At 36.4% G+C, this 25,134-nt stretch overlaps 1 protein-coding gene across 4 annotated transcripts in view; it reads right to left on the reverse strand.

The window, feature by feature from the left end:
- Window positions 1–460: 460 nt before the first annotated feature.
- LOC109096314 (sodium leak channel non-selective protein) overlaps window positions 461–25,134 on the reverse strand; it is a 100,673-nt gene continuing 75,999 nt past the window's right edge. For 2 of the 4 annotated variants that reach the window (XM_042763867.1, XM_042763865.1), the window contains 29 exons: window positions 23,002–23,138; window positions 22,266–22,407; window positions 21,900–21,973; window positions 19,469–19,570; window positions 19,270–19,339; window positions 19,071–19,162; window positions 18,507–18,629; window positions 18,233–18,289; window positions 17,479–17,599; window positions 16,315–16,446; window positions 15,760–15,927; window positions 15,153–15,257; window positions 14,961–15,067; window positions 12,814–12,934; window positions 12,623–12,722; window positions 12,437–12,529; window positions 9,992–10,098; window positions 9,843–9,917; window positions 9,546–9,665; window positions 9,129–9,197; window positions 8,862–9,010; window positions 8,553–8,646; window positions 8,193–8,325; window positions 6,242–6,357; window positions 5,027–5,184; window positions 4,654–4,804; window positions 3,813–3,962; window positions 3,602–3,716; window positions 461–1,326 (listed from right to left, as the gene is read on the reverse strand). In XM_042763867.1, the coding sequence (XP_042619801.1) occupies window positions 1,184–1,326; window positions 3,602–3,716; window positions 3,813–3,962; window positions 4,654–4,804; window positions 5,027–5,184; window positions 6,242–6,357; window positions 8,193–8,325; window positions 8,553–8,646; window positions 8,862–9,010; window positions 9,129–9,197; window positions 9,546–9,665; window positions 9,843–9,917; window positions 9,992–10,098; window positions 12,437–12,529; window positions 12,623–12,722; window positions 12,814–12,934; window positions 14,961–15,067; window positions 15,153–15,257; window positions 15,760–15,927; window positions 16,315–16,446; window positions 17,479–17,599; window positions 18,233–18,289; window positions 18,507–18,629; window positions 19,071–19,162; window positions 19,270–19,339; window positions 19,469–19,570; window positions 21,900–21,973; window positions 22,266–22,407; window positions 23,002–23,138 (3,324 nt within the window). In that variant the 3' untranslated portion in view covers window positions 461–1,183. Of the gene's footprint in view, window positions 1,327–3,601; window positions 3,717–3,812; window positions 3,963–4,653; window positions 4,805–5,026; window positions 5,185–6,241; window positions 6,358–8,192; window positions 8,326–8,552; window positions 8,647–8,861; window positions 9,011–9,128; window positions 9,198–9,545; window positions 9,666–9,842; window positions 9,918–9,991; window positions 10,099–12,436; window positions 12,530–12,622; window positions 12,723–12,813; window positions 12,935–14,960; window positions 15,068–15,152; window positions 15,258–15,759; window positions 15,928–16,314; window positions 16,447–17,478; window positions 17,600–18,232; window positions 18,290–18,506; window positions 18,630–19,070; window positions 19,163–19,269; window positions 19,340–19,468; window positions 19,571–21,899; window positions 21,974–22,265; window positions 22,408–23,001; window positions 23,139–25,134 lie in introns of those variants that run through there. The other 2 variants (XM_042763866.1, XM_042763869.1) reach the window with 2 other exon arrangements.

A 25,134-nucleotide genomic window follows, 5' to 3' on the forward strand; every position in this document is an offset into this window, starting at 1 on the left:
AACCATGATAGTGAGAAAAGCGAAAGAGTCTGATAGGTATCTGTGATCTGCTTAGGCTCTGCAAACATCAATGACAGGAGCATGCTGGGAAAGAGAGACAGTGACATGGCTGTGGTTGTTGGAGAGACAGAATTCCAGATCTCTGTCATGGATGGAGAGAGTTATCAGGCTGGCAGTTTTGCTCTGTCTCTACGGAAGGAGTGCTTCAGGTCTGCTTTCCTGTTACACGTGAGCAACATGACAACAGGATTTCCCTTTGCAGTGGGAGATTTTACAGTCCTGTGAAATACATCATTGATATTCATTAGGTGAATCCCAAAAAGAAATGTCTGACTCTATTTTGAATTTGTTGTAAATAATTATCTTTGTTCTTCCAGTAATTATTTATTTATATGTGCATAGTTCTTTTTAGATCTTCCTGGGGAAGAAATGCTTAAAATAACAATACAACCACTTCAGATAGTATCACAGACACTTTTAATTTAAAAGCACGCAATAAATCGCTGCAGTTTTAATTTTTACAAAATATATTAAGTACATTGTTTCAATATATTATTAAAATTAATCTTAGAACTTACATATGTAGCCTTATATAATAATTAAATATCTGGACAAATCACAGTCACATAGACACATAATACCGTTACATTCACTGTCTTGCCATAATTTATGCATGTGTTTGCATTTTCCAAACTGTAAACCCACAGTTTTACAACACAAGATAACTGTGGATCTTATGAAGACAAATGATGGTGGCACAAAGACAAACAAGGAGAACGCTATGGCTTTGGTTAGGTGTCACAAGAAGCATGTGAATTCCCTAACCATTCCATCTAGATTTCAGTTTATTAGACTCTTATATTACGTTACATATATTTCCTGAGGACACTTTACAGCTGCTCTTTCATCAAAGATATTTCTCACTGACCAAACAATGCTCACTGAAAATTTTCCACCATAGTAGAGTGAGCATTAACATGGTTGAAACTGACAATGTCTTAGTTTGAATAAGCAAAAGGTGGCTTGAACGGGTGCAGGTGATGCTTTAATCAGCATAGAAACACCTACGTGAAGCTAATACAAAGAATAATTTCTTATGCCATTTAAGAAGCCAATACAAAAGATTTAGCCGAATGATCCTTTCTTAAGCGGAAAGGCTGGAAAATTAGCAAGCCGCTTTGCTTCATATATCAATGAGGTCATCGCCGCTTTCATCACTCTCCACTGTCAGCTGGCGAGTCCACCACTTTTTGACTTCAGACCCCGAGGAGGCCTCATCACTCACAGGGTTCATCTTACACACCATGGACTTCACACTCGTGCGCCCTGCGGGACAAACACAAGACTGCGATGTGAGTCACGGGTTAACCAACAACACAATGTGCAGAATACTAAATACATGCAAAAAGAAACAAACAAGTCTTTGTTCTTTTTCAAACAAGTTCAGACAAACTTGGTAAATTGTTTATTATATACTGTAGCATCACTGTTATTTTGAATTTACAATTTATTTGGATAGTCCACTTTACAAATTCTACCAACTACATGTAACTATGCATCTACATGTCAACAAATCTCATTATTTGCAACTTCATGTCAACTAACTCTCAGTAGATTATTAGTAGAGTGTTAGATTAGCGCTAAGGTTAGGGTTAGTAGAATAAATTGACATATTTGACATTGATTATAACTTATAGTTATAATGTTATAATGTCGAAAGCGGATTATCAAAGTATTACCAAAAAAAAAAAAAACCTTGATAAAGTATTAAATTATAAAATAATAAAAATAAACATTATATATGTTGTGTAATATATGTAAAATATAATGATATTAAAATTTAGAAAAATAAATTTTATATTAAGATTTTATTGTGAAAATTTTAGCTCTAGAGAATGGATATGATTTCTAATAGCCATTCCCCTGCAGTATAGTTATCATGCTAACATCCTTTAACAACACTTAGCATGACTTATATTGCTATATACAATTAAGTCCATATATATTTGGACACTGACACAATTTTCATAATTCTGGGTCTGTATGTTATCAAAATAGAATTCAAATTAAATATTCAAGATGAAATTGAAATGCAGACTTTCAGCTTTAATTCAAGGGACTGAACAAAAATATTGTGTAAGTTTTAGCAATTGCAACCATTTTTATACACAGCCCGCTCAAATGTAATGGGACAAATGAATATTATCATAAATAAAATATTCATCTTGAAAGTTTTGTTGAGAATCCTTTGCAGTTGATGACTGCCTGAAGTCTGGAACCCATGGACATCACCAAAGACTTGGGTTTTCTCATTTGTGATGCTGTCCCAGGCCTTTACTGCAGCTGTCTTCAGATGTTGTTTGCTTGTGGGTCTTTCTGCCTATAGTTTTGTCTTCAGCAAATGAAAAGAATCTCAGATCAGGTGATTGAATTTGCCATTGCAGAACATTTCACTTTTTTTACCTTCAAAAACCCCTGGGTTCCTTTTGCAGTATGTTTTGGGTCATTTTCCATCTGTACTGTGAAGCACTGTCCAATCAACTTCTGCCTTTGGCTGAATCCAGGCAGACAGTATATCCCTACACACTTCAGAATTCATCCGGCTGCTTCTGTCTACTGTCACATCATCAATAATCAGCAGTGGCCCAGTGTCACTGGAAGCCTTTCATGCCCATACTATCACATGGCCTCCACCATGTTTTACAGATGATGTTGCATGCTTTCTCCACACGTTTTTTCTTCCTGTTATTCTGGTACAGGTTGGTCTTAGAATAATCTGTCCAAAGAATATTTTTCCAGAAATGGTCTGGCTTTTGTACGTTTTTTTTTTTTTTTACAAAAGTCTAATCTGGCCTTCTATCCCTGAGGCTTGTGAATGGTTCGCACCTTGTGGTGAACCCTCTCTACTTGCTCTCATGAAGTTTTTTCTTGACTGTAGACTTCGACAATAACACACGTACCTCCTGGAGAGTGTTCTTCACTTGGCTGGATGTTGTAAATGGGTTTTTCTTTACCATGGATAGGATCCTGCAATCATCCACCACTGTTGTCTTCCGTCAACATCCAGGCCTTTTTATGTTGCTGAACTCACAAGTGTGCTCTTTTTTGTTGATCTGATCACATCTAATGTTCCTGCTATTTCTCTGATGGATTGGTTTTGTTTTTTAAACCTAACCTAACGATGGCCTGTTTCACTTGCATGGAAAGCTCCTTTGACCATACGATTTGAGTTTGCAGCAACAGCTTCCAAATGCAAATGCCACTCTTAGATTCAACTCCAGACCTTTTACCTTTTTAATAGAACTATAATTATTTTTGGTCCCTTGAAAAAGGGAGATGGGGTCTATATATTAAAGAGCTAATTCCTAAACCCTTCCTCCAATTTGGATGTTAATACCCTGAAATTAAAGCTGAGAGTGTGTGCTTTAAGCTCATATTCATTATATAACTATAACTTTTACATGTTTTGGTAACAAAAATTGTGCTTGTGTCCAAATGTATATAGACCTAACTGTACCTCATTTGTAAGTCGCTCTGGATAAAAGCAATACTTTTGTAAATGTAAAAAACTTGTTTAATAGTGCAAGTGTTTGATGTTGACCTGCAGGCAGTCGCCACTGTCCCAGCTTCCTCTGGGGTCGGTCGGCAGAGTCCTGTCGGTAGCCGCTGCGGTCTGACAGGGTCGGGCTCAGTAAGGTCTGCAGGCCGCTGTTCTGCTGGGTCAAGACCAGGAAAATAATTTCAAATCATTTCATTAGAATGTCACTCAGTGACACACAAAGTTTTTGAAGAACAGACACTAGTAGGGTTACCTCTGGCTGAGTGGGATTGTCTTGGTTATGGGCGTTGGTGTCTTCACTGGGGACGGTGGTCTCAATACTGGGAGGGTTGAGCAGCCGTCGGAGGTCCTGCTGTTGGCTCTCTCTCAAACTGAGAATGATGCTACATGACTGCTGCTGCTTCTGAAAGAGGAAGGTGGTGTCAGTGTTTTCATTCAGTTTATCTTGGATGCCTAATATTAGCTTCCACCCCAGTGCCACTATGCTGATTCAGGATTTATTCTATTGAACAATGTTAATAAAAGCATTTGAACTGAATATCAGCAGTTATATCAGTGATCCTACAAGAGGATCTGTGTAAGTTTATGCTTTGACTTTGGCTTCACATCGCAAGCCAAAAGCTCCTAACTCTGACTTCCTGCTCAAAACAGATTTCTTTGTGAGAAGAGACAGCAGTTCTTTCAGTGTCCGTTTATGCAATGCCTCCAGTCAAATATTTCGGGCACCAATTCCTATCTACGTGAATGAGAAAATACCAAAATCTCCGAAACTTCTTGCCAACCTCACATTTAAATGAGCTTTTCAATAAATGTTGTTATTCCACAATTTTTCCAATATATATATATTCAGTCTTTGGAGAAAAAAATAAATAAAAATCTCACTCAGACAAAAGTTAATGTCACACCGTCAAGTTAGACTGACAGAAACATGGCATAAATTCCCACTTGACTGTTCAAGTCCCACAGCAAGTAAAAATATAAAAATAAATAAAAAATCTCTCAAACAGCTGATCTGTTTTCAGTTTATTGGGGTAAATATCACTGAAGTGTCAGAAGTGTGAGAGTCGTGTGTGTGTGTGTTTGTGTGAACTCACAGCTCGTATGCGTTTCAGGCACTTCTTTAACCACATGCGGATGGTTTGTTTGGCCACCTCCTCTTCTATAGTGTATTCAAGCTGCTCTCGTGCCAACAGCTCCTCCAGCTGAAGACTCTTCCGGATATCAACTGAGCGGTACGACAGCATGCTGAAACACATACACCATCAATGACTTCATATAAGCTGGAGATCAAGGGACCAAATGAACAACACAACAGCGATGGATTGGCCCTTTCGGGGTTTGTTCTTTTTAAACTGGGAAAAAATTGATAGTTAGTTTTCTATATAGCACATTTTGATTTGTCGTGTTATGAACCCTTTTGATTTCCCAAAAAATGTGCTGTAATGAATACTAATACTCCTTTCTAACCTCAGTACATCATGGAAGGTGACATCCCCTCCATTGTGCAGACGCTCCATCTCATAACACATGTGTTTGAAGAGAAGCTTGTCTTTATCCAGGTCAACTTCCAGACGACCCCTCAGCAGACGGAGCAGAAACTTCACCCGAGAGGTCGGAATCACTCCCTGTTTTCAAAAAACCTAAGTAAATACCTGCTAGATATAATGGCAAAAAGGCTATGTAATAACATTCTTAGACTATTACTCTGTTATTAGTGAGCTGCACACCTAGACAGCATTTTAAAGGATTACAGTCAAGTTCCTTTTATTAAATTCTAAAGACACATCATATGCATCCTTAGCAGAGCAGGCAATCTCAGAATGAATTGTGAATAGTGAAGTCAATAAAAATATTCATTATAAATATATAAACATTATCATTAAATATTAGTTTATTAAAAATGGTCAGTTTTGGAAATGATTTGTATGCACTGTATATTTTATGCATATTGGAGTAATTTAACATGCTAACAGCCATTTTTTTTATGAGTTTCAATAAAGAAAATATATAGCTAAATCAGAAAGTTTTGTCAGAAATAATTTTGGAAGGCTGAAATCATTGATCAAAACTGTGTTGTTTAAATATTGTACTATAACTACGTTTACTTTTATTTTGTTGCATCTACTAGTGAAAACTTGTTGTTGCCTAATGTAGTGTTCTAAATCAGCTTTGTGTGCTTCCATGACAGTCAGGATGTTGTCTTGGAAGGCTAGTAGACATTGAGGAATCTCACTAGAATTTGGACCAGAACTCATGTGTCTAATTAGAGACATATTCCATCCTGTGCTCAGCTGTTACAGTCTTATGGCCTCAAGTGTTTCTAGCTCATCCCAGCACTGCTGGTTGATTCATTAAGGCCAGAAAATGACTGGCGTGCCTCATTTAACTCATATAGACGAGCAGATATTACTGATCCTACGGGGGGAGATCAAATCTGAACACACTTCTCTCTTCTGCTCTCAATAAGGCTGTTTCCACCTAATGAAGATGACAGCTCAACACCTCTCGCTATTTGTGACAGGCAGTAATAACCTCCAATTACTCTGGAGGTGAGAATGTCGATGCGTGTGATTCATTCATTTGCGGCTTCAGAGGCGGTGCGGAGAGCACACGCGAGTATTAACTTAAAGTCATCCCCGCTGACAGCCGCTGATCACAGGCACGTCCCCTCCTCCTCCTCACCTCCCGCTTGTCATCCACCATGTTCCAAATGATCTGGAAGTGACGCAGGTCATTGTAGCTTAGCAACTGGTCCTCTTCGGTGGAGTAGAACAAAGAGAAATTCTCCACAATGATGGCTGAGGGGGAAATAAAGTGATTATGGTTGGGATAGCTTTCAGTTAGGCTCTCAGTACTTAAGTAAAAGACTCAAAACAGGCTCTAAACAAGTGTGCAAATGCAGACACTAAAGCTTGGCTGAGGCATTGCAAGTGAATGGTCATATTGTACATACTTAACATGCGTTCTTGTATTGCTGTTGTCGTATAAACCTCAAGGGGGGCAAAATAGTTACCTTCAAATGCCTCTTTTAAATTCTCAGGCTATAACATGTTGACCGTTAATGCTAATGCCCACTATAGCAGCTCTTGTGGCAACACTGGGAATGCAACTAGCTGGGGAAAGCAACTAACACATTTCAAAGCAAAAAGTTGAGTAATGTTTGAGTTACACACTCATGGCGTAGAGAGTGTTGTTGGCCTAACCCTGCTGAAAAGACCAGCTAGGACTATTATAATTATGCTGGTTGAAGATAGTTAGTGCAGATCAGGGTTATTATAGTAAAACAAACAATCAAACAAACAAAAACACTGTTTTTATTACTTGAAAAACGCTTAAACCTTGAGCTAGTTTCCATGGCAACATTTCTCACTTTCATTTAGTTTAACTTGATATACTAACATGAGTAAAACTAAAACTAAAACTGAATTAAAAATTAATGAAAACTATAAATACTTATTTAAAAACAACTAAACTAAACTGATATACTAATAATACTAACAAACTAATAAAAATGACAAAAACAACAAAATTACTAAAGCTTAAATTAACATGAAAGCAGAAAGTATTAATAAAATCTCATTCAAAATATTAATAAATATAATAGTATCTCAATGATACTAAAATAACACTGGTGCAGGTATGAAGTTGGTCTAGCTTGTGGATCATATCAGCTATGGAAGTCTTGCTAAAATTCAGTGTTAATTACACAAACATTTGAGGCCGTTTAAGATATTATTAAATTTTAAAATAGTTTTATACGCTCACCAAGCTGCATTTATTTGACCAAAAATAATAAAAATAGACATATTGTGAAATATAAAAGTTTAAATAATGTTTTCTATTTTAATATATTTTAAATGTAATGGCAAAGCTGAATTTTCAGCAGCCATTACTCCAGACTTCAGTGACAGAAATCATGTGCTGATTTAAGGCCCAACTTATTATCAATGGTGAAAACTGTTGTGCTGCTTAATATTTTTGTGGAAACCATGATACAGTTTATTTATTTTTTTTCAGTATTCTTTGATGAATATAAAGTTCAAAAGAACAGCATGTATTTGCAATAGAAATCTTTGTAACATTATCAAAGTCACTTCTGATCAATTTAACGCATCCTTGCTAGTGATCATTCTCTGTGTCCATAAAGGCCTATAAACCTTCAAACTTCTACTGCATAAATACTGCATCTTGTTTGAAACATCAATTATAATTGGAACAAAGCATTCTCAAATCAATTTTGATTGGTGCACAACCCTGCTTGCTAATTAAGCAGCCTGTTGGGGACACCAGCACACCACAACATATGCCCAGTGTGCACATCTATACAGTCCATAAACCAAGAGGAAACTAAACTGGCTTTGGCCCGAAGTGATTCAAAGTCTCTTTCATATTCAGCCGTGACCAGTGCTGAGCTACGAGAGTGAGTCTTTCAGAAGGAGGAACCACACTCTGTTCTGGCAAAAAAAAAAAGAAGGAGGTAATAAACATGGAGGGACGTCAGGAAGAAGAATGGGCAGCGAAATTGTATTTTATGTGCTAGTTTGGCTAGTGTCTAAAGCAGCAGGAAATTAGATGCCACCCTGGGAGATGGAACAGGATATTGTGTCAGCAGTTAGGGGAAAGAGGTGCTTACCTACAAGCAGGTTGAGCATGATGTAAGCGATGATGACATAGAAGGAGCAAAAGTAAATGAGGGCGCCAGCATAGTTGCCGCAGTCCGTTTCCCAATAGCGATGTTTGTCTGGGGTGCAGAATGGCGGCTGCACCTGGGGAACAAGGCCAATAAACAAACAATCAATACATGGGGCTCGCAGCTGATGTGTTTTTGTGTAAATAAATCATTCAGACGTGTGTCGAATGAAACCAGATGCTGTACAGTTATATTTGCAATTCTATCTGGTTTAGTTAACAGAATTGTTAACTTTTTTAAAATGATATTCACAGTGAGCAAGCTTGCTTGTGGGCAAAATGGGGCTGCCATCCAATCTCTTACCATGCAGTCATGCATGATCTTATTCCAGTCTTCACCTGTGACTATTCGAAACAGTACAGTGATGGCTTTCCCCGCGGTAGAGAAGTTTGCGTGCCTGTTGGCGAGAGAGGAAAAAGTAACAGCTCACGCAGAGTCACTTCCTCTCATGCTGTCAGCTGCACCTGAAAACTGATTCTACCAAATGCAAGTAGGACATTCGAGCAAAATGTTTAGACAACACCAATTATAACAGCGCTGTGGGTAGTAGTAAGTGTGTTACAAATCTGGCACAGTCCAATCACTGCCTCCATGTGTCACAAGATAGCTTACCTGTTAATGTTCTCGCCGTATTTGACAGTGCCGAAAAGGACGACACCAGCGAAAGCGTAGCACAGCAACAACAAGAACATGCCCACGATAATAAAGAAACTCTTGTACATGCTGACAACCACAGTTAGCAAAAGCATTTTTAACGTCACCTGTAAATACAAGACAGTTCAGTAGTGGAGGAAAATGCACTGTAGGGTTTGAAGTGGATATATCATTTTCATGTTATGGCACATATTTTTACAAGCGTAATCCTTTATGCATACTTACATGCTTCCCACATATGGTGAAAAACCTAAATACTATCACACATGTGCCCATCATGTATGTGTAAGCATTCTGAAAAAAAAAAGAAAGAAATAAAATTTTTTACAGCATAATGCATATTTAAATCAACAAAAACAAAAGTAAAAAACAAAAATATATATATTTTTAACAACAGACTGGTATCGGAGTTCACTAAAAATTACATAATATTTGGCATAATAACTGAAGATGTACTGTTCACATCCAGTTTTTATCGCATAAAAATTTTTTTATTCATTTTATATTCATAAATATAAGCGCCTTAAAACAAATAAATTGTTTTCTGTTTTTCAAAAAAAAATTACTTTAAATATATTTTGAAATAATTCAGGTAAAAGTTACAAAACCTTGGCTGAAAATGCATGACATTTTAATGTGTACCAGTAAAGCAAAGTGCAAAATGATCCAAATGACTCCCAGGGACGTGACGAGTAGGTCATATCTGTTTCTCCTGCTCTGCCAGTATCCAGCTGGTGACATAGCTATCAGCTTCATAGTCACCTGTGGCAGAGCAAATTCAATTATGTCATGACCGTACAATACTTACGAAAGACCTAATGAACTATGCGGCCTCTAAAGAATTGTCAAACTTTTTTGTGGCTGGAAAGAAATCTTGCTTCGACTGACTCATGAAGACACAGCAAACAGAATTTGAAATATATACTGTAACATGTTTACCTCCAGAACAAAAATGAAAGTGAAAACCACAGACATTGTGGCCAAAGGAAAAGTAACCGGGTCAACTTCATCCCACTGTAACACAAAAATGTATTTGTTATTTTAGTGCAGAAATAAAACAAAAATGTATTTGCTGCTGTAACCCTCACCTTAACAGACAGGAGGACAGACTGTGCTAAAACCAGTACTGCAATACCTCGCTTGAAAAAAGGATGTTGGGTAATATCATACATTTTTGCGCGGAATCCACCGTTTTCTGTAAATGGAAGAAAAGGAATTTCAGTTTTGAAAGAAGAGAAAATTAGGCCTTTTAAGAAGGATCCGGTGCTGTGGTTATAAAACAAAGACTTGGTTTAAATTCCCCGACCTTCATCGTAATCTCTACATTCTCCTTTATCATCAATTAAAAGACTTGCTGAGAGAAAATCATCTTAACTGTTCATTCAATGCACTTGGTAAGAGCTTTACCCTTGGCATTGCTTAGAAATCCGCTACATCATCGTTTTGCTGTCTTTTAGCTAAAGGTCATGAGATCTGAGTGGCATTCATCTTACACCATAATCACAAGTTCATTTCAACAGCCACAGAGTGCAGACAGATTATTTGAAGCTGGTTTCAATGGAGTTGGAATTGATGTGGTTACTCTGCCGAGTGATGACTAAGGTATTGATTTGTCTGTTATTCTACAGGGCAGACTACCTGTCAGGAAGCACAAAGGAAGCTCTGCCTTCTGCCATCCACAGCAATACTTTACATTATCTTTTTTATATTTTAAGTATTTATATTAATTTAATTTTAAGTTTTAGTAATTTGGTTAAGGGCGTTCGTTATTTTTATTAGTTTTTTAACATTTAATTATTATTATTATTATTATTTAAATAATTTTAGTATTTCAATTTAAACTTACTTCAGTTAGTTGCCAAGGTAACATTTCAAATTTTTAAGTTTAGGTTTAAGTTAATTTTTTTTTTTTTTTTTGAAGTTTAAATTTTTCAATAATAAATATATTTTATTTTTATTTAAGCTTTATTTCAATGACTGCATTTTTCCTGGTTTTAGTTTTAGTTAATAATAACACTATTGCAGGAAGAAGTGATTTGTCTGTTTTATGGGTAATCAAAAATCATAAATCCTATTGCTTTATCAGTTATTATCAGCATACCTCCCATGGCCAACTCAATAAATAAAATAATAATAATACTTAATAAATGAATAATAATAATTAGTAGTAGTATTTATTTATTTTTTTATTGAGATTTTTTTTCACACTGCTCTGCCCAGCTGAATATATGTATATTAATTATGTTTGATAGTGGTAAAAGAACAAAAAAGAAAGGAAGTAAACCATTATTCAAATTTGATTGCTCTTTGAAGGAAATTTTAATTAGAAAGGCTGCATAACTTGCAGTATGGCCCACAAAAAAATGCATTTTGTTTTGTTTGAACAAAATTAGATTTCAGTTATCAGTACTTGAGGAAGAGCATGCTGCCTCCATGCTGATAGTGAAAAGCCATTGGTTCAGCCCATTGTTTACAAAGGCAGCATAGATGAACAATTGTTTTGAAATTTACAAAGAGCTCCTGCATGTTTTCCTATTGGTTAGAAGGATAATTGAACAACTCAGAAGTACTTAATGACTAAAAAAGAATAGACAAGTACTGAAAATCTGTCCATTGCACCCTTTAGAGTTTGGTTAAAAACATATCAATCAAATATATATACATTGTAAGTAGATTGGAGATTTTTTTTGTGTCTAACTGCCACATAATATATGCTTGGATAATAGCCTACTATAATAATTATGTTTATTCTTTTTTGCTGTTATGAAACATGTCTTTGAAGTGTCTGTTTCCAGGCGAGCCAACTGCAGTCAAACATAAAAACATAAGCCACTGTCGTCACCGCAGAGCCTGCGACTGCCAAATCAATCAGTCAGTCAATCTACGGGAGATACAGACAGAATCACTCTTCTCTCTGTGGCTCCGAGGTGCCCACAGAGTGCAAAGTCATTCATACTACAGACAGCTATAACTTCTGACTCAAAAATGGAGTGGTTATTATCAAGTGTGTGATTGCCTTTGGGGTGTACCCACCGCTGAAAGCTTAAGTTAAGTTTGTTCTCTACAACAGCAGAAGAGAGCTGATTAAATGCTTCAGGAAACACATGCAAAGCAGGGATGGCTCATTAGCCAGGAGAGGAAGAGTGGAAGATGGAGGGCGGGAGAGAAAAAAAAAGAAAGAAAGAGATGAAAGACTGCTGCTGAATAGTACACTCGCTGCTCTGGTGACATTTATCTGTGCATAACCACTGTAATTTTTTGGCTTTTTGAGCGAATCGGAAGATTTAAACTCCTTTTGAAATAAGAAGCCTTAGTTATCATCAGATGTCTTTGACAAATAAAATAAGAACATTATGACTTTGAATCAAACAAACTAATATAATTTATACATCAGTGTAATTAAAATATATCAGTATTTTTCTTGCTACTTCCATCTTTTCAAACACATGATGGCGCACAAACTACAACAGAGCAACATTATTATGGTGCACAAATTGCCATTTTATTTCTGGAGACCTCAAGTGAGCCCTTACCTGGACGTGGGGGCAGGTGGAGGGGCTGAGCAATCTTCAGTCGACTTTTCAAATCTTCCCATCTCCTCTGATCCACGGTCAAAAGAGCAGTGCTGTTAGTGGGGGCAGGTGGAGGGGATCTGATATGTTAAGTGGAATTTTATATTCTGTAGCTACTCATCCGATAACAGTAAGAAAACTGCCATACCTTATTTTCATTGAAGTTGGCTATGACAACACCAACAAAAAGAGTGAGCCCGATCATACAGCCCAAGAACACAAAGACGTGGATGTAGATGCCATGAATCTGTTTTAAGAGACAATCAAAGGTCCTAAACAGTGCAGTCCTGATCTGTCAGTTCAGTATACAGTTCAGTGTCTTAATGAAAGTAACTTACCGGTCCCACTCTGTGTATGATGACATCTCTCACCTCCACCCAACCCTTCAACGACAGCACCTCAAACAGAGCTAGCATGGCGTTGCCTACATTATCGAAATTGAAGTTTCGAGGGTTTGCCCTAAAAACAGCAGTTAAAAAGATATTTGTCATATTTATTTGTGTCTATTCTTAGGAAGAAAAAAAATTCACCTCTAAATCAAAAGTAAAGTATTAAATTATATCTTACAAAATTAAGCCTGTTTTTTTTTTTCATTGTGACATTATTTTCATGAGTACATTTACTCTCCCCCAATTCTCAGTGACTTTCTATTATTAAAAAAAAAAAAATCAAATTCTTATTACTGTAATGCAGAAAAAAAATATTATACATGTAAAGTATATGTGTAAAATATAATTGTAAGCATACTTCTTATTAGTATTGTTGTACTAAAATTAATTTATATTGTTTAAAAAAAGTATTTGCAAAAAATGATTTTCATTATAGTATGTAATGGAAAATTTCACAATGAAAAAACGTTAAAGACACTAAAATGTAATTGTATTTAAATATGAACCAGATATTTAGTTGTTATATACACCCTTAAAGCAATGACATGAAACAACATGAAATGTTGAATCTAAGTAATTGTTAACAATTTAGGGACCAATTCTCACTATTAGCTAGTTGCTTATTAGCATGCATATTACTAGCATATTGACTGTTTATTAGTACTTATAAAGCACATATTCTGCATGACCATATTATTCATCCTTAATCCTACCCAATGCCTAAACTTAACAACTACCTTGTGACGAAATAATTTTTGAGACGAAATTAATTTTAACTCATCTTCTGAGTTAAAGATAAAGTTCCACTGCTCTCAACACATGGAAAAAAACAAGGGGGAAAAAAATTCAGCTGTTCCCTGTTTTATAATCTCAGGTATAAATTGTAAAATGTTATGATCTCTGTCTGCCTGTCTCTGTGTGTGTGTATGTGAGCGGACTGGAGCCGCACTGCTCTATGGGCTGAACATGAACACAATACCCAGAGGATCAAACGGCCTCGTTCTTTTCCTGTTACCATGCAAAATGCTCAAAGGTAAAAGAAAAAAGATCTTTCTCTGTTATTCAGCATTAGCAGAAACCTTGCTTACTCTAGAACAGCTATGGACCCATGTGTGCCTTTTGCTGGTCTTCATTATTCAACGTCTCACAAATAATTTGCCATTGTGTTGCTACATCCAGAGCAATAACAGACTCATTGGTGTGTGGGTGTATGATTGTGTGTTGTTTGTGTTTATGCCTGAGGGAAGGATATATCAGCCCCCTGTTCTGTGCCCACGACAAACCATACTGGACTGCAACATTGACTATTGCTAATGGGGAAAATACAATGAAAGATGATGAAAATGTGGTGCTGTTTATGTGATGAGAGCATTCTTCATGCTGGTTTGTGCTGTGATAGATAAGCTGTTACAACAGGGATTTCTCAAAAACAGCTAAATACTGAAGATGTGACAGGTTAGGTTTGTGTTAAATTATTCTGTGTTTTTAAAAGGAAATAAATTCTATTCATTTGTGAAAAATTATTTATTTTAGGATTTATTTATTAAATTCAAATCTTTCAAATCTTAACAATTTAGTCAAATTTTAGACAAATGAATAGCAAAATAAGATTTTTTTTTTTTTTTTTTTTTTTTAATCTGAATGCCACCCATGCAAAAGTCACTGGTAGTTGCCAGGGTAATGCTACATGGTTGCTATGTGTCCTGGGTGGTTTCTAGAGTGTCACTGGTGTTCTGGGTAGTTGGCAGGGCTTTGCTATGTAGTTGTTAAGGTGTTTCAAGCTGTTTCCAGAGTATTATGGGTGGCTTCAAAGGTGTTGCAATGGAGTTGCTATATTTTGTTCTGATACGTTTTTGGGTAAGTGGTTGCATATTGGCCCTTACTACTCTCAATTATATTCTGGTCCCTAAATATGACTTGAGTCCCTTCTTCATTGTGTAAATGCGCAAATATCAACAAGTCACAAATTTGTTTTAAAGCACAAACAGTAAAGGGTTGAATAATCTTAAGTATAAGCAACAGTCAAAGTGATGCTTGCCTTGAAAACAAAAAACAAAAACAGAAACTATAGAGAACATTCTTTTTCTATTTCATACCAAACTCTTGGCACCCAGAATCCTGGTTTCTTCTCGCCTGGCCTAAGCTTTAAATTCAGGTTCTTTGAAATGCTCACATTGATTCTAAAGATGCCGTGGCAGTCCTCCTGAGAAAGTACACAAAGCACAAAATTTCAGTGAAGTACAGAAAATCCTCCACTTAGGAAAAATGTTTGAAAAGTTACATTGTACCTTACTGGAGATATGGGGATCATTACATTTCGCAAGTTTTCCAGCAAAGAGTTGCACCCCGAAGGTTGCAAACACCAGCATTAGTGTCAGAAGAAGAATAGAGACCTGTTTGGGAAATCAATAATCCAGTCTACAGCAAAATGGCTTTCCCACAAAATATGATCAGTTTATTACTCTCACATACAGTAACACTATAAAAAGCTCAAAGAAAAGTACACGAGAGGAGCAAAGCTTTAATAAAGAAGGTCCATAAAGAAATCTCTCAGACAAACACTGCTGAGTTAATGCATTACATTCCATTACTGCAAAGAAGAGAGCTTATTAATTTTTAATTAAAGGGGTTATATCACAAAACATTTTAAATAAAAGTGTTTGATGTACTCAACGCAAACCTCTTTGTTTCAAAATATCATCTATTGAAACAATGCTGCAAAAAAGACACTGAAAAATAATTTAACATGAAATTATAAATGCTAAAAAATAAATGTTAATAGGCATAGCGAGGAATCAAAAAAGTTAGCACAAAAAATATATATATTTAAGAAGAATTAACAAACAGCCAGCCATCACTGCTACAAGCAGGATTTGGGCTGATTTGCTTACTCACCAGGAAGATCTCTTTGAAACCCTTGAGGACCTCTCGAACCACCTTCCTCATTTGGGGCACCAGTTTAAAGATACGCAGTGGGCGTAGGCAGCGTAGCATCATGAGGAGCTGGGCACCAGACTCTGGAGGCACATTGTTTGGTAACCAGCATAAAAAGATCAGACTGACCTAAAGAGTGGGCAGAAAGATCACCTTAAAGGGCACAACTCTTCATTTAATCCTGATCTTGAATGTGAAAACACTAACTGCAGATTATTTTTCTATGGTACATTTCTACTGCTTTATTAATATGAATCCAATAAGTATTGCTCATGAAATAGTCAGCAGTGGCGTTGTAGGCTGTTCTGTTAAATGCAAATAATGTTTGTGTGGGACAGGCAGAATTTTTCTGAAATGAGTAAACAGGATGAAATTGACGTGGCTGGGTCATATAAATAAAACACTGTTTAGGCTCATTAAAACACAATCTTCAGAGCCTTATTAGAGAAGTGAGTAATCAGCTAGAAGGCTGCCTTCCACATGTGTCGGAATGTGGGTTTTTCACAGGAGTTTTACTAAGTAGATGAAGATGTCCATGACGCCACCAAAGTCTCGGATGACTGCAGTGGGAGTGAAGAACAGACCATCTGCCATGATCTTCAGGTTCAGTTCAAGGCTCATGAAGATGACAAAGACGTATTCTCCGATCTGCAGGGAAAGGGGTGGTTTAGTGGACAATAGAATACAATTTTTCATAAAGCAGCTTTTTAAAAAAAAAACTTAACTGAAGGTTTGCACAATAGACATTTGACATGAACAGACCGTTCTTTGTATGACATCAAAGTACCGCAAGAGCAATTAGAGAGCATTTTTTACATTTTTGATTTGATGTCAAATTAATTTAGCTGTTTTGCTTTTTTGTTAAAGCAGTGTTGCTGTTGTTAAGTTAAACAGCTACAGGTGTTGCTGTGTTGTGAGTTATACATCAGTTCTGTTGTGTTGCTGTGTGAGATGTATTTTGTGGGGGAGGGTAGGGGTGTTTAAATATTTATTTTATTTTTTGTCAACTCAATTTCATTTCTATAGGTTTGTAACATTTAAAAAGCTCTTTATTCCAAAGAAACTGCAAGCTAGTCAGTGTATTCAGTAATAAATCAATGCGTTGACATAAAAAAAAAAAGGAAATTAACTTTTGGTACTTAAGTACTTTTAAAAGCAAGTACACTTCAGTCATTTTACTTATGTCTGTACAACTTTCACTTGTAAAGGAGTAATATTTGACCAGCAGTATCAGTACTTTCAATCAAGTAATGGAGTTGTGTACTTTGTCCACCTCTGTGTTCTTGAAAATACCCTTATTAGTTAAAGATCAGGTCATCCTGGATTGTCTGAAGTGGAGTTTCAATCAGTGGTGTAAAAAAAGAGACAGAAGACTTTCAAGAGTGGCAGGTCAATCAGTCCCATCTTTCTGTCTCATAAAGTACAAGATCTTTGAAACAGAGGCCCCCTAGAGACATTCACTTTCAAAGTCAACTTGAACTCCAAAGTAGACTAAATCAGTGGGGAACATGATCAAATGTGCTCAAAAGGGCAAAACAAGTTAGAGTGGCAATCAAAAGTGGTGGACTGCAACAAAAACGAGACATGATGACCAGTCTTCAGGAAAGAGATGAGGGACATTTACAGGGTAAAAAGGTTGTGTGTGTGGGATAGAATGGTGAGCAGATGGGTTTAGAATACCTGCAGGGTAGGGACATGCATGACCCTAGTAAAAGGGGACTCAAACATCATGGAAATACAAGAGCAGATGGTGACCACGATCATCACCCAGTCCAGATAGGTTACCAAGCCCAGCAAATCACTGGAGAACACACATAGACACACACACACACATGCAAGGTTTAGTGCAGGTTAACTGTGCTGCTCTTTTCCTACTCTGAATTCTTCCTACTCTTCAGTCTGAGCTTACATAATGTTGTCTTAATTTTACAGATCTTTTGAAACTGGTGAAATCCTGCAAGGACATTCCAGGCCAAAAGTTTTCATCTAATCCCACACTAACCCACCCTGGCATGTCTTACAGATCAAAACTTTCCAAAGCCCATTCTCATATTACATTCCTAGAATCAAAACAGACATACAAATGAGGGAATCTCAAGAAAACATGTGCAAGTCATATTTTAACCCATAATATATGCAGAAAAAATAAGAAATACCATTACTTAATGACAATTAAGCACAATACCCCCCCCCCTCCAAATTATTCATTTTTTTGCACCTTTTTTTTTTGTGTTTCATAATTAATGTAGTCATATTTTAGAATTTTAATAATATATTATGATTTATTTTATATTACATATATTTTAATTGATTATTTATTGCAAAAGAAAGATGTAGGTGTACGCTGCAATCTTTTTTTTTTTTTTTTTTTTATTGAATTGTGTATATTATCAGGCTATCATGGTGCAAAGGCCCTAAACATTTATGGACTTACTATAATTGATGGTATTTTGTGCTGTTCACTGCACCTGTATTGGGATCCGTTTTTGACCTATTCATAAAAAGCCCATTAATACAATGTCAGTAAAGAAATGTAACACACATACATACACACAAACAGACACACACACACACAACAGTTTGTGAAACAACATGGCTTTTTTTCAGTGATTATGTTACAAAGGGATTAGTCATCTCATTGATGCGTATGAAAATGCTATTGCAACTAATAATATACTGCAGTGGATTTGTATTTGCTTTGTTCTTACGCATTGAAACGGGCCCGTACAATCATTCGGCAAAAGTTTCGGAAGCGATGCTCTCTACCAACGATGAAGAGTGGCTTGTCGAAGTACGGATGGTTTTCCCGGAGTTCCTCCTCTTGGACTTTTCTGAAAAAAAAAATTCAAAAACATTATAGGCATAACAATAAATCATTTTGAAATCTCATCTTCAGTTAACACTGCTTTTATTAGTTCGGCTTTGGGATAAAGTATGGACACAGAAAGATCTTGGATGCACAGAAGGGACCTTATTAGTTCTTGTAGCATATTGTATTTGTAAATCAGCTAAAATGTGATCTGATCTCTCTTTTACAGTCCTTCCTTGCCCTCTGAACATGGCAAATAAATACACCCGACCTAAAACAAAGGCTTTGCTTCCCTGCAATATGTCTTGTTGTCATATACCGATGGCACTAAGCCACCATCAGCATACAGTACGAGAGAAAGATATGGTGTAATAACTCCCACATGGCATAGTTCGTTTGGGGGGAGATAAGGTCTGTTTAACTGACCGCATGCCAAGGAGAGTGTATGGAGTGGCAGAAATACCGTTTCATCTCAGCCTGTTCCTTTTTCTCTTGTATCATCTTGATTTCACTGTCCTCCCGCTGAGCGTTACGGTAGCGGACCGTGCTGGAGTGCTGAAGAGTTCACACGCATGACAGAGATCACAGATAATCACAGATAGCACTGTCAGCTATTACTCTGTGGTATCTGAGTGTGTATGTGTCTGTGTGTGTGTACACACATCTTGAGTGAGTGTTTCCAGGGATTTCCCTCTGCTGATTCTCTGGCTGGTAGAGCCGTGTCTGAGGGACCTGTGCCAGAAAGAGCAGGTTAACACACTAGCATAATGTAGTGCACATTATGACTTTGCATCCATCCTATGCTCCTTAAATAAATTAAATAGATGAGTTTGTGAAAGCATGTCAATGCGCTTTCCTAACCGGCGTTCTTGGCGGATGTGATGCTGGACACTAAGTATGGATCTCTCTTTAGTTGGCTGACCCTCAAAAGAGCCACTCAGCATACGTTGTGTAGTGCAGGCTCTGAAAAAAAAGAGAAAATTAATAAAATACAAAACAAACACAGCGTGGTATTCTTCTTCTTCTTCTTCTTCTTCTTTTTTTTTAAAGCATTAATGAGACTTTTGTTACTCTCCAGCATTAAGCCAACATTAAATCAAAACTTCCTTCTAATTTAATTTGTTAGTCTTACTAGGCATGATTTATTTAAACAGGTTATTCATCAAAATCTAATGACCATTTACATTTTGAAGTCCCATCCTAAATTATTTCCACTGACTATTTTGTTCCACTCAGAAATAACTCACATTACAAAAGCTAAATGGCTTTCAATTTTTGCGGGGTACTACAATGCAAACACGGTTTACTATACATACTGTAAATGTATAGGATTGTGTTCAGTAAACAGCCCTTAAGCTATGCCACTAATGTCTGTCATGTACGCTGTTGTACATCAGACGCAGCAGATGGTTTTATTAGCTAACACTGTGTTGTGCAGGTGGAAACAGTTCTAAGGAACGGGTGCCCATGGAGAGGAAACTAATTAATCCTTTTTTTCAGAGTGGTCAAACGTGACCTGTAGTGCACTAAAAATTCATGCTAACAGTGAACTGAAGATAAAGCAATAGGAGGGAATTAAGCTCCAAGGAAAAATTTGGCATACTTAGTGTAGATATATGAGGTTACATATCTACTAGACTCCAGTTCCACTTCTGACAAAAATAATAAAACTTAGATGATGATCAGTTGACTCCATTTACTCCAAAGTAACTTTTAGTATGCATGTGGGACATTCTCAGCAAGCGACCCCATTTGTGTTTTCCCATGAGCTAATACTGATATATTTAACAGCATACTTAATTTAAAGAAAATATTTGGTTGATTTTACTCTTTAAATTTAAATTTCAATCATGCTATAAAGTTTAATATGCAGTACAAATAATGAACTGAATTAAATGAACCACAATTTTATCTTTAAACGCAATTGATTGGAATATCAAATTTCTCCTCATTTATCACATTACATTTCAGTTTCATGGAATATAGAAACTAATCTAACCAAATTTTTTATTGAACTATATATATATATATATATATATATATATATATATATATATATATATATATATATATATATATATATATATATATATACAATAAATGCAGCACTATTTAAAATAACAAGTCATTTGTAAGAAGGAATAGCCAAGAAGCCCCTTGTGGTGCTTTCTGACATTTATCAAAGGCAAATCTTTCAAAGCTATGTCTGGAGATGAAATGTAACTGGTGAGGCTGTTGCTATAATTGGTATTGGGAGGTTGTTCCGCCGCTGAGATCCCATTGGCTGTTTATGCTCTAAATCAGTGCTGATCTATGTATGCTTTGAAAATCCTTCTTCTGCTCACCACTGCCTCTCTATTGTCCATTAATTGCAGAATCATGTACCAGAACACAGCTAATGACAATTTCAGCTTCAAGAGAACATGTCGCCCTTATTTAAGGCCACTCAGAGTGAGTGTCTAGCTGATGAAGGATGTGTGTGTGTGCGCATGTGTGTATGCAGACAGACTGAATGCCCCAGACGGCACAGACGACGTGGGATGGCTACTGATGTGCCGTCTGTCTGCTTAGTAGGAGGAGGAGGGGTGGACAAGGTGAGGTGTATGTGTGTGTGTATAATACGAGGGAGGCGAAGACCGCATTGACGTGATCTGAAACTTAACGACAGGCGAGAGCAGTTAAAGCAAAGTGTGGAATATGTGGCTGCATCACTGCCAGATTTTTAATTTGTTGATCCATGCTCACAGGTGACCCACTAACAGTTATATTGATACGGAGACGCCATTATCTGCTCTGACTGCTGGGCTGGCTGGATAACAAACATGGAGTCGAAATCATGGAAATGGAGGATCAAAATCAAAACATATTCACTCTGTATAGGAATTTATGTGTTTTTGCACAAGGCTGCCAGAGAACAAAGCAATGCTCTATTATTATTCCTGCTGGACCATCACATATCTATATTATGAACATTTTAATACAAACTCATTTTAACATTTCAATTTGATGAAAAAAATCACTGGGTCTCATTCAATATTTCAGTGAATTTTGTTATCTGAACATAAAAATAGCAAAAATTATGACTAATATTGTAAATATGTTTGCACTTATTAAAAATGTATTAATTAATGTAAATAACTTTGTAAATGACTATATGGTAATAAATTTGTATCCTCGCTAAAAAATAATCTCAGCCATTGAATTTTTTAAAAATAATATTACATTAAATTAAGCTTATGTACAATAAGTTGACTAAATATCTGAAATTACTGGGAGAAAATCACAAGCTCACCGCAGAATTTTATTGACAGTGGTTTCCTTTTCCATGAGGTTACGGGCCCGGATGCTAAATACTGACTTTCGGAGCTAGGAAAAAAAGCAGTTTAGACAGTAAGAGGCACAAAGGAGAAACAGATCAATACACAGTACAATACAGATGGATATATTTGCAAACAACTATTATTATATGGGTAAAGTTAAATTTGATATCAGCAAACAAAAACATCCCAACGTAACAAAATATAGTTATATAACTGCTTGTTATTTAAGTCTTGTTGCGTGGGTAATAGATCTGTTCCTTTCAGAACATTCATGAGCGTATTATTTAGTCCCTGTGTGTATTGAGAGGGCAGACTGTAGGAGTGATGGAGTGTGGTACCTTCTGATCTATGTATTTATTATCCTCAATAGCAGACCTCTTGGAATGGTCGCAGGATGAGGATGACGCTGAGGGAAGGCGACGAAACAGACAGCTGGGGTCCTGCTGCTGTCGGTCGATGAACTGCTTCATGAAGCTCTCCCTGTGACACACACCCACGGCACATGCATAACCAAACAGTCACACGCAAACACACAAGGGACTTCATGGTTTCAGAGGATTCTTGAGGATGAAGGTAGGAGGCATTCAGTGTAAAGGAATAAGTATGTTTGCCAATATGCTTGCTGCATTTAGGAGAATGAATCTGTCATGTGTGAATCCACATTTCAAACTGTTTTAATTCTAGAATAAACATTTTCTGACTGATCTGACTGACACTTTCCCATGCAAAACTGGCTGCCACAATACTAAGGTTTTGCCAAGGCATCCTAAGAAGGCTTTTAGTACGTAACCACAGAAGGATGTTGCTACATGTCTGCTAAGGTGTTTAGGGTCATGCTAGGGTGATCTGGATGGTTGATAAAGTGTTCAACATGACATGGTTGCTAGGTGGATGCTAAGGTTTCAGCATGGTTGATAAGATTGTCCAATGATACTCTGGCTCATATATATGGTTTGGAAGCATCGTTTAATGTGTTGTTGTTGTTTTGTTTTGTTTTGTTTTTTTACATCAAATGAAAATTCCATCTCTTCAACAATTCAAAAGATATAAGGTATAATTCAGTGGACATGGTACCTGATTCTGGGCACAGTGAAGTCTGATGGCAGTTTGGAGATTTTCACCATCTGTGGTCGATTGGGGAACTTCTCAAAGATCCGTAATCGCAGAGGAAGTTTCTCTTTTGTATCAGCATTGGCTTCGCTTTGTTTCAGCTGTGGATAGAAGCCAGAAGACTCATTTGAAACAAATGTTTCGTTATGTGACTCAACAGAGAGACTTCGATGTGGCCACATTGTGTTTTCACACATAGCCTTCAAAACTTGGTGGACAGTCCAAAATTTACATAAGTTGTCCATCTCTACTTCTGGTTATCCCCTTTGAAAACTCAGCTGGTCTTCAAGTAGAATGCAAAGATAGTGTATTTTATATTCAATTCCTCACTTCTGGTTGTGAGAGAGGATGGGGTAAGCCTGTATGGTGCACTGCTACAAATTAATGTGCCCCTTTGAGGCTTAACTGACCTTATGTGCCATAACCTTTTATCTTTCTCCATGTCTATCAAGTAACATAAATGCCTCAGATGATTAGGCCAGAGGACACTAGAGGATCACTTCTCATTCTCCTGTCAGAAGAAATGCATAAATTAAAGTGAATAAGATAAAACTAAGATGACAGATTGTTTCATATTTTATAAACATGCCTATTAATGCATATTAAAAGAAATCCACTGAATGCCCTACTGATTAAAAAACATGTAACTACAGTTTAATTAATTGTTTCATATTTTCTAAACATACTTATGCATGCATATCAAAAGAAATCCACTTAATGCCCTATTGATTAAAAAACAACATGTAACTACAGTTTAATTAAAACAATAACATTAATTCTAACTAATTAAAATGTTAAGCATTATTTGATTTCCTCTCTCTCTCCTATTTAGAGAACAAGATATTCTTTGGCAGCATTTAAAATCAAAACGTTATGTTAAGAGAGTGCTGTTCTGCTAGGCTGCCAAGGGATGGCAGCTGCACACAGTCTCAATGCAGTTATCCATCCATTAGGCTACAACACTGGTTGTCAACTAGTTTTGCTTCAGGACCCAGATTTTACATTGACATCAAATAGAAGCCCAAAACAGCACCTAAATCATGCAAAATAAATAAATAAATAAATAAATAAAATAAAAAATCCTTATAAATTAATATACAATTGTATATGCATTTACATTTAGTAATTTAGCAGACACTTTTATCCAAGGCAATTTACAAAGGAGGATAACAGAAGCAATCAAAACCAACAAAAGGACAAAAATATGTAAGTGCTGTGACAAGTTTCGGTTAGCCAAGCAGAGTATACGTATCAAGGTTTTTTTTTTTAGTTTTTTTTTTTTATAATAAATAAAAAGAAAAACAAGTAGATCGAATAGAAAAAGAATAGGGAACGCTAGCGTTAGAGGGTTTATATATATTACATACATGGTTAGTTATATTTTATTTTCTCACAAACAATTATTGGTTTGCGATCTACCTCTGCTGCAATACAATATAATTCAACACACAGCCTATTAGGGAAGCAAAACTGAAAATGTGTATTCAGAAATAACTTTCTGTCCTCATTCACGCAAGCAGGCTAAAAACTGGTCAAACAAACAGAAATTTTACAAATATCAGAGAGCAATTCATTTAATTACATCTGAAAAAAACTGAAGAAAAAAATAATTATTTGTCCATTTGGTTGCTGTAGATAAATATGATGAATTTCTGATGTGAGAACCACCCAAATTATGTAGCTTACCATTAGAAATAAGTAGGCTGAACTGGACCCTTAAGGGAATGAAAAGCATTTGGCAAGAGTAACCAAGAGGAGCCATCAAAAATAGAAATGCAAATAATGTCATTAAATCATATTATTGTATTATGACTCATGATTTTTTTTTACCCATTCATCACTTGAATTGGTCATACATTCAGAAATCTGTAGTGCATCACATGCTGTTCTTTCAAAGTTACAGACAGCAGGTCATGTTCTGTGCTGGAAGTGAAGCACTAGTGGAGAGAGGTTGTGCTAATGTTGCTGAGAGTAAAGACAATGCTGTTGGACACTTGAGCCAAGAGAAAATGTGCTCAACATGGATCTTGATGATTTCAGTGTATTGGGGTGAAAGTAAAAACCGACTAAACCCAAACATGACATGCCAGTATAGGA

Source organism: Cyprinus carpio, chromosome A9 (genome assembly GCF_018340385.1).
Source record: "Cyprinus carpio isolate SPL01 chromosome A9, ASM1834038v1, whole genome shotgun sequence".
Taxonomy (NCBI): Eukaryota; Metazoa; Chordata; class Actinopteri; order Cypriniformes; family Cyprinidae; genus Cyprinus; species Cyprinus carpio.